The 9,833-nt window shown below is 37.1% G+C and overlaps 1 protein-coding gene across 1 annotated transcript; it reads right to left on the bottom strand.

The window, feature by feature from the left end:
• Positions 1-851: 851 nt before the first annotated feature.
• LOC102443321 (olfactory receptor 5B3) lies at positions 852-3,491 on the bottom strand. The gene is made up of 2 exons (XM_014458445.1): positions 3,481-3,491; positions 852-1,776 (listed from the first exon to the last, which is right to left on the bottom strand). Exons 1-2 carry the CDS (start codon positions 3,489-3,491, stop codon positions 852-854), a joined length of 936 nt encoding a protein of 311 aa, XP_014313931.1.
• Between the last annotated feature and the right edge of the window lie 6,342 nt (positions 3,492-9,833).

Here is a 9,833-nt window from a genome sequence, read left to right as displayed (position 1 = left end):
AGTGTGGGAATATTCTATGTAGAGGAAACAGCAAATACAAAGAAGCTGAAATATGGGCAAGGTTGGAGCTGCCCAATATTGCTAGAAACCAGGGTGAATGAAGTAGGATGAATGAAAGGAAAGTGATAAGACATGATATAGTTTAACAAAAGTATGAATGAATGGCATTAACCATTTCAAGAAATGAAATTATTATCAATGCCAGAGCAATTTTAAAAAAGTAAAGAATTGGTATTCAAAAGATTAAGGTAAAAATGATTTAACCATCTCTCCCTTTTTTATTAAAAATTTTTTATTTATTTATTTTTATTAGTTAAGTTATTACAAATGTGTCCTCATCCTAAAAAATTTTAATGTTGACATTATTGAAGGTATTCCTCTTCTCCCCCCTCCCCCCTTTTGCTCATATCCATCCACCCCTGTCTTCCTTACCCTTGTCCTTTACCAACTATTGTCTGTGTCCGCGGGGGTATGCATATATACTCTTTAGCTAATCCCTTCACCTTCTTTATTGCCTTTATTCGAATATGGCTATTTACCTGTGAAAACTTTCACATGCATATGCTTTTTTGTCCCAAATCACTCAGGAATGACTGAAGCATGAATTTATTAAGTTCATAATTATTTAGCTCTGGAGAAAATGTGCCAATTAAAACATATACAATAAACTTCATTTAAAACCATTATTATTTTTGATGCATTTTAAATGATTGGGACTATTTCTTAACTAAAGAAATAAATAACACCAGACAAACCTTTTGTTCTAATATCCCAAATGGTCATTAACATTTGAGTTATTGCATGGAGAAGATCTAAGAAGGATGAAATAACTTTGTAGATTCTATGCATTATTATGAAACAGACAATTTTGCCTTCTCAACAACCTTCTTAAATGCACTCTTGACCTCTTTGTTCCTCAGGCTGTAGACCAGAGGGTTCAGCATGGGGATGACCATAGAATAGAACACAGATGCGATTCTGCCTGTGTCCATGGAATGACTGGAACTTGGCTGTAAGTACATAATTGTGACAGTCCCATAAAATATGGAAACTGTAATAAGGTGAGAAGCACAGGTAGACAAAGCCTTCTGATATCTCTGTCTTGAGTGCATCTTTGAAATAGTAAGAAATATAAAGAGATAGGAAATCAAGATAACAAAAAGTGCAAGAAAGACATTAAAACTTGAAATAAGAATAAGAATCAGTTCACCGATATGTTTACCAGAGCAAGTCAGAATCATGACTGCTGGAACATCACAAAAAAAGTGATGGATCACATTGGACAAACAAAAAGAGAGGCAGAATGTGTCTCCAACATTAATAGAAGCATTCAGAAAGCCAAGGGTATAGCAGCCTATGGCCATACAAGCACAGACAACTGTTGTCATGGTGGTGGTGTAATGTAGGGGTTTACACACTGCTGTGTAGCGATCATAGGCCATTGAGGCCAAGAGGTAATTTTCCACAGTGGCAAAGACTATAAAAAAGAACATCTGAGTAGCACAGGCGTTGTAGGAGATGACTTTGTCTCCTGTTAGAAACCCAGCCATCACCTTTGGAGTTATTGTTGAGGAGTAACACAAATCCACCAGAGACAGGTTACAGAGGAAAAAGTACATAGGAGTGTGGAGACGAGAGTCCAGAAGGATCAACATGATTATCCCCAGGTTCCCAATCACAGTGTTGAGGTAGATGAGGGTGAACATTATAAAGAGGGGGACCTGCAGTTCTGGGGCATTGGTTAGTCCTAGCAGGATGAATTCTCTCACCTCTGTTCTCCATGGATGTGATTTGAGAGTTCATGAGATGCTCTATAGCAAAGAGAAGTAAAGGAACACATTGATCAGCAAAAAACAAAACAAAACAAAATGGTTGCATAGAACTGAAATGTAGAAGTATTATTTTATTAAATAAATAATTTGTTTTTCAATATTCTCCATTTCTAAAGCATGGGCATGATAACACAATTTAGCAATAGCTTATCTAAACAGTAGATAAGGGGAAGAAAGGTCTTTTCAGATCAATTTCACAACATCTTGATTTTGTATATGAATAAAGTGAATTGTCCAGTTTACATGCCTAGAATGAATTTGTCTCATAAATCAAATAGTTTTCTAACAGCTTATACTTACACTGTAGTGCTCACATGCTAGGTGCATTGTGTATATATTCATTTAATCCTCTCATTGATTAATCAGATTGATTAGTTATTTTTTCCATTTATATATTTAATAACTTGGCAACAAAGAGATTGAGTACTTTATTCAAGATTACACAGGATTAATGGACCAAGCCAAGCTTTAGACTCAATCAGAGTGGTTCCCAACTTAAATGCTATTAATGAAATTGAATAAAATTTAATTTCATTCAATTTATTTAGTTGTTTCTATTGTAACTAACTTAATTCATAGAGTAGCATAGTCGAGTAATACACAAATAAGTAGTAGGTGCAGTAGACTAAATTCAGCATTAGAGGCATGCACAACCAACAAAGCCAATTCCAAAGAGAAGGTATAGCATTGGGTGTAAAAGCTTTGGCTCTGAGAAAAATATGTGTGTGTATTCATATATCAGCCCTACCATTTACTACCTGAAAACATTGGTCTTATGTTAAAAAATCTTTAACTTTCATGGCTTAACTTAAAGTCTTTTTGTAAGTAAGCTTTTATTGAATCAAAATACTAGCCAAAAAAGACTGGTCCTGGGGCATGGAGTCTAAGCTCTCAGTAGCATGGCAAGGTACAAAAGACAGTGTGTCCATTGTCCCAGAGTTTTGTATGTGTGTATGTGTTTTTATATATCAAGTAGGGGAAAGGGAGAGGAAAGAGAGAGTCTGACAGGATTTATATTAGCTATAGGCAAAGGGGTTGAAGAGGTGAGGTGGGGCCAGCTCTGGGATAGGCACAGGTCTGCATAAAGAAATGTCCACTCCTGTGGATTGGTTGTAGGCAGCAGCCAGAAATTCCCCATGTGAACAATAAGCAGAGGCTCCTGGAGTTAGCTGGTGCTTAGCTAAAATGATCTTCAGAAATTCATCTGAAATTTCAACAGGCAATGGAAGGAATGTGAGCAGTTGTTTGTCAATGGGCCAGCAGCCATTAACAGACTAACAAGTTAGTAATCTCACTCTCTGGACACTGCAATTTAATTTAGAACATCTCAGAAGTTTCTTCTTGTCACTTAATTTCACTAATTTTACCCACCAGCAAAATGAAGGTGGTGTTGAGACTTACTTCAAGGAATTATTATAAGAGTTGAAAGAAATGATGCATAAAAACAGCACAATGTGGGTGTTAAGCACAATCCTGATGAGTACTGGCTATAATATTATTAGTGTAGAACCATGGTCCCTATGCTGGTTTAGGTCAGTTAGGTGACAGATGCAGATAGTGGGTTTGAAGTGTGGTAGCCCTAATCTTTGAATTGCCTTTTCAATTTCTCCCACTCAGGTATTGTGTCCCCCACCCATGTATTTTTTACTCTGTTGTCATTTTGAATGATAGCATAGGGATCTTCAAGTCCTCTTTTTCTTTCTTTTTTATTCCCATTATTTTAAATATGATTCTTTGGTTGATCTCTTATTATGCCGCTGCCCCCCCCCCCCCCCCCACAACACCACTACCACCTTCCCTCTGAGGTTTGACAGTCCATTTGGTGTTTCTCTGTCTCCGGATCTATTTTTGTTCATCAGTTTATGTTCATTATATTCCACAAATGAGTGAGATCATGCACTCCAGGTCCATCCATCCTCTTTTTCTTTCTTTTTTATTCCCATTATTTTAAATTTTATTTGGGTGATATTAGTCTACATAAACATACAGGTTACATGTGTGGATTACTAATTTACAAAATCTGTATATAGGACCATGTATCCACCACTTAAAGTCAAATCTTCTCCTGTCACCTTATATTAGGACCCACTTCTCCCACCCCCCTCCCTCTGGGAACCACCACACTGCTGTTTGTGTACATAAGTTTCAGTTTTATATTCCACATATGAGTTAAATCATATAGTTCTTAGCTTTCTCTGTTTGACTTATTTCACTTCGCGTAATGTTCTCAAGGTCCTCTTTTTCTTAATATTTTTTTTATATCCACATTTAGATTGTATTGAAGAATTTTCCTCCTTACACTCATTCTTACTTTCATTCTTATCAGCACTTAGCTGGATTGCAGATATTGAAGTATTGAGGTGTGAAAATTCGTGGTCTGAGAGTTGATACTAATCTGAAGATCTATTCACGAGAAAGCACAAATCTTTGTATTTTTAATTGAAGCCTTTTGAAAAATATCCATTCTTGGTAATCACTCTTCTCTACCATCTTTCTCCTGACTCCTAAACACATTATTTTTTATTCGTATTTTTCAACACCTCACACACATAATAATATAAAATATGAGAACATCACAATATATCAATTGATATTAGTATATCTCCTGAGGTTAGTAACAATTTAAAATTACTGATTACATGTAGTTTGTCTCATAAATGGAGTGTGAAAAATATAGATACTAGATGATACTAATGATGATTGATTGATAAATAGATGATAAATAGCACAGGAGGAAGGGAAGGAATTAGATTACACATACACAGTTTAATTTACAGTCAATGAAATGGATGATTCTAGAGGTTATCTACCTTTTAAAAATTCCTCACCTAGTATGAAGTAGTTAAGATGCAAACCTATGTCTAACTGGTCCCAATGCCTATGACTTAATCACTGCATTGTCAGATTTTCTAGATGAGCAAGTAATAGAAGGGTGAGAGTGTGAGGAAATGATTGTCAAATAGAGTAAGGATCTTGGTAGCTTTATGATGATTCTTCTGGAGTCTAAAGAAGTGTCATTTTACCCTGTTTGGTTATCTGTCTCTTCAGTGACAAGTCAACTCATAGTAAAAAGAAGCATCTACCAACTACTCAATCAGAGTATCATCTGTTATAGATTTTTGTTATTCTCTTAAGGAAGGCAGCATGGGATTTCATTAATATTACTCTGCTCTTTGCTGATTAAAGTGCTTTGCATTTTAATTCTATACTAATGCCAATGTTTCAGAAAAAGGGTTCAAACAACCAGATATGAGCTCAAAGTAGATGTAGCTTCCCTACTGCTTCTGTATCAATTACATTTTTCACTATAAGTGAATGTTGAATATAGAAGCTTACCTTGCTCTTGAAAAGAAGGAAGATCCAATCCTGAATTGTGAGTCTGAAATCAGAAACTGAGCCCCAGGAGAATGTGTAAACAATATTGGAGAAATTCCCTCCCCATACTAATCAAAAGCTTCCAAGGTCCCTCAAGCATGAAGAGATGGAGAAAACATTGTTAACGTGGAGCTAGGAAATCTGGGATTAACTATTTCATCTGCTGTGGATTTTTCTGCTTTCAGAAAATTATCTGTTGATATCAATTTCCTTATTTGTGACATAGAGATAAAGTGCTCTCATCCACATACTTTACAGAATCATATCTGTGAATAGCAAATGAGGATGGATATATAAAATACCTTAGTAAGGGCTTAACTTTTTGACATGAATCAATTTAAGTTTTGTTTTAAGGTGTTGTCCCTGCCCATGGTTGCAGACTCAGTTTGGGGAGAAGCTGATGTATACTAAAAGTATTAGCATTCACTTCACTAAATGATGACCAAATGAGCTCTGCTCAGAGTCTGGTCCTTTTAAAATAATGTTATGCAGAGTCATGGTGAAATTTCACAGCCTAATGAATGAGAACAAGGAGAAAATTGCACAGGCATGAAACTCTCTGGGGAACAAGGCTCTCGTGAGGGTAATAATTTCTCGTGCCACCTACACAGGGAAGAAACAACTCAACTGTGTGCAGGGACAAGATTTGGCATGTTGAGTAATACATACATTATATTTTCAGTCTTTTTATCTCCATTTAAAAGATTAAGGTGCCTTTTACAATAGTAGTTTTTTTTTAATTAATTTGTATCTATTATAATTTTAAAAATATTTTTTATTGATTTTAGAGAGAGAGAAACATCAATGATGAGATAGAAACATCAATGATGAGAAAGAATCATTGATGGCTGCCACCTGCATGTCCCCCACCTCGGACATGTGCCTTGACCCGGGAATCGAACTGTGACCTCCTGTTTCATAGACCGATGCTCAACCACTGAGCTACACAGGCTGGGCTCTATTGTAATTTTTTTATTGTTTAAAATATTACATATGTCTCTCTTTTCTCCCATTGACCCCCTTTCCCGGCCACTCCCACACCCCAGGACAAGCCCCCACCACCTCAGTGTCTATGTCCATTGGTTATGCTAATGCACACGCATTCAAGTCCTTTGGTTGATCTCTTATTACCCCTGCTCCACCTTCCCTCTGAGGTTTGACAGTCCATTTGGTGTTTCTCTGTCTCTGGATCTATTTTTGTTCATCAGTTTATGTCGTTCATTATATTCCAAAAATGAGTGAGATCGTGTGATATTTATCTTTCTCCAACTGGCTTATTTTGCTTAGCATAATGCTCTCCAGGCCCATCCATGCTGTTGCAAATGGTAAAAGTTCCTTCTTTTTTATAGCAGCGTAGTATTCCATTGTGTAGATGTACCACAGCTTTTTAATCCACTCATCTGCTGATGGGCACTTAGGCTGTTCCCAAATCTTAGCTATTGTAAATTGTGCTGCTATGAACATAGGGGTGCACTGGTGTTTCTGATTTCTTAGGATATAGTCCTAGAAGTGGGATTACTGGGTCAAATGGGAGTTCCATTTTTAACTTTTTAACTTTTTGAGGAAACTCCAATGTTTTCCACAGTGGCTGCACCAGTCTGCATTCTCACCAGCAGTACAAGAGGGTTCCTTTTGTTTTGTTTTGTTAATTCTCACCAGAGGACATTTCTTCCATTGATTTTTACGAGAGTGGAAGGGAGAGGGAGAAACAGAGAACAACATTGATGTGAGAGAGACACATCAATTGGTTGTCTCCCACACCCACCCAAAATGAGGCCGGGGATTGAACCTGAAACCAAGGTATGCACCCTTGATCAGAATGGAACCCATGAACCTTCAGTTCGTGGACTGATGCTCTAAGAACTGAGCCAAACCAGTTAGGGCAATATTCAAAATATATTTCTAAAAATTAATTTCGTTTTTATCTGACACATTTTTAAAAAATATATTTTATTGATTTTTTACTGAGAGGAAGGGAGAGAGATAGAGAGTTAGAAACATCGATGAGAGAGAAACATCGATCAGCTGCCTCCTGCACACCTCCCACTGGGGATGTGCCCGCAAGTCATGTACATGCCCTTGACCGGAATCGAACCTGGGACCCTTCAGTCCGCAGGCCGACGCTCTATCCACTGAGCCAAACCGGTTTTGGCATTATCTGACACATTTTTATTATGTTTTTCTTCTTCCCATTCTTTTAGATGTTATAACTAAATGTTTGCTACTAGAAGCTTTAAGTAATGGTATGGTGATGGCCAAAGGTGGGGGTGGGGTGAGGGCTCAGTTGGAGGTGGGTAAAGGGGGAGGATGGGAGATATCTGTAATAATGTCAACAACAACAAAAAACCCCTTTAATATAGAACTCAAACAAAACAAAACAAAAAATTGATAGATAATTAATATCCATGATTTTTTCTTCCTGTGTTTACAAAGAACTGACAAATATGACATGTGTCAGAGAAATGGAGATTAAATTCTGCCTTAATTCTGATGAGTCTATTTAAAAGTTTGGTTCAGATTTGTAGGCAGATGCTTTTCTTTTCTCTTCCAAATTACCATCCTGTAGCTAATGCTGATGGTGCTCTACCCATATCCCATTGGTGCTCATTGTTCCTATAAAGGCCGATGCTTGTTATGGAAAAATAAAAGAACCTGCAACTCTTAGGTTGAAGACTTATTTTACTGTAAGAATATACTTAGCCTTTGTGTGGGCCATTTAATTTAACTAGAAGCAGCTATCCTTAAGTGTAAAAAAAAAAAAAAAGAACAAAAATACCCAGTTTTCTCATCTTCAGGTGGTACAAGTCTGATTGAGCCTCAGATGTATGGATAAGTATAACTGATCAGCAACTTAGAGGGATGTGGCCTTGAGAAGAGTACTGCTGCCCTTGAATCTGTTTCATGATATGTAAAATCTGTTCATATAATTCCAATATTCTCACTTCACAAAGCTATAAAGATTAATTTTAAACACAATGAGAACATTCTAATATGTGCCTAATATAAGGAAATTATTCAGCATTGGTTCCCCTCCTCTTCTTCTCTTTCTCCTCTAGCTGTCTCTACATATGTTCTGAACTTCAGAACAATTTATCACTTTATAGTTAAAAATGCATATCTGTTCACGACTGAAAATGTTTGCCTACCTCTAACTCTTTTTTTTATTGCTTAAAGTATTAAAGGGTACTACACATGTGTCCTCCCCCCCCCCCCGCCCTTGAAAATCCCCTGGCCTCCCCTACCCCCCAGGGTCTTATGTCCATTGGTTATGCTTATATGCATGCATACAAATCCTTCGGTTGATCTCTTACCCCCCTCCCTCCTGCCCCCCAACCCGCCCTGGTCTTCCCACTGCAGTTTGACAATCAGTTTGAGGCAGCTCTGCTCTGTATCTATTATTGTTCATAAGTTTATAATGGTCTTTATTATCCATGAATGAGTGAGATCATGTGGTATTTTTCCTTCGTTGACTGGCTTATTTCACTTAGCATAATGCTCTCCAGTTCCATCCATGCCGTTGCAAATGGTAAGAGTTCCTTCTTTTTTACAGCAGCATAGTATTCCATCGTGTAGATGTACCACAGTTTTCTAATCCATTCATCTACTGATGGGCACTTAGGCTGTTTCCATATCTTAGCTATGGTGAATTGTGCTGCTATGAACATATGGGTGCATATATCCTTTCTGATAGGTGTTTCTGGTTTCTTGGGATATATTCCTAGAAGTGGGATCACAGGGTCAAATGGGAGTTCCATTTTTAGTTTTTTGAGGAAACTCCATACTGTGTTCCATAGTGGCTGCACCAGTCTGCATTCCCACCAGCAGTGCACAAGTGTTCCTTTTTCTCCACATCCTCTAACTCTTAATGCATAGCCTGAATCACTTTAATATAATTCACTCACATAAACTAAGTGTATTGAATCCCACTTATGTACCAGGCAATATATGTTACCATCATCAAAAAGTAAATAACATGAGTCCTTAATTATTATGTGGTTAGAGAGAGCAAGATCTACAAATAATTATTCAAATAGTGATAAGTGTTATAACCAAATATTGATTAAGTGTTATTAAATGATCTTGAAGTTTTTCAGAAGATACCAAAATATCCTAGAGAGCATGACGTTTCTTGTATCTTTGAATTTCGATATTGGGTCCAAACAAATAATCATTTGTATCTGATTACATTTGTTTTTGAAAATAGTTAATTTTTGTATTCTGATACATAAGTAGTTAATGCGTTATCCAAAATCTCTTATTTATATTCCTAGATATAAAGAAACACAAATGTGTGGTTTGATGAAGGAATTCATAAGTATCGGGGTAGGGTTAGTATTGCACTACAAAACAAAAGTTGTAAGTCAAGGCCCCACTGTACATTTATGAATGGGATTTGTTGAGAACCAAGTTTCTCACTGTCAGAGAAGCAAGTTACAGACAAAAAATAGATACAGAGACATAGAAACTTTTAACAGACTTCAGAGGGAAGATGGGAAGATGGAAGGGGGAAGAGATCAACCAATGAACTCATACATATATGCATAACCCAGGGACACAGACAGTGGGTGGGGAAGGCAGTTGGGGGAGGGAGGTGGGAGAGGGCAATGGGGGGGGGGGGAAGGGACG

The sequence above is a fragment of the Myotis lucifugus genome, unplaced genomic scaffold (assembly GCF_000147115.1).
Source record: "Myotis lucifugus unplaced genomic scaffold, Myoluc2.0 scaffold_97, whole genome shotgun sequence".
Classification (NCBI taxonomy): domain Eukaryota; kingdom Metazoa; phylum Chordata; class Mammalia; order Chiroptera; family Vespertilionidae; genus Myotis; species Myotis lucifugus.
The sequence above is the reverse complement of the archived record's forward strand: the minus strand, read 5'-3'. Positions and strand labels throughout refer to the sequence as shown.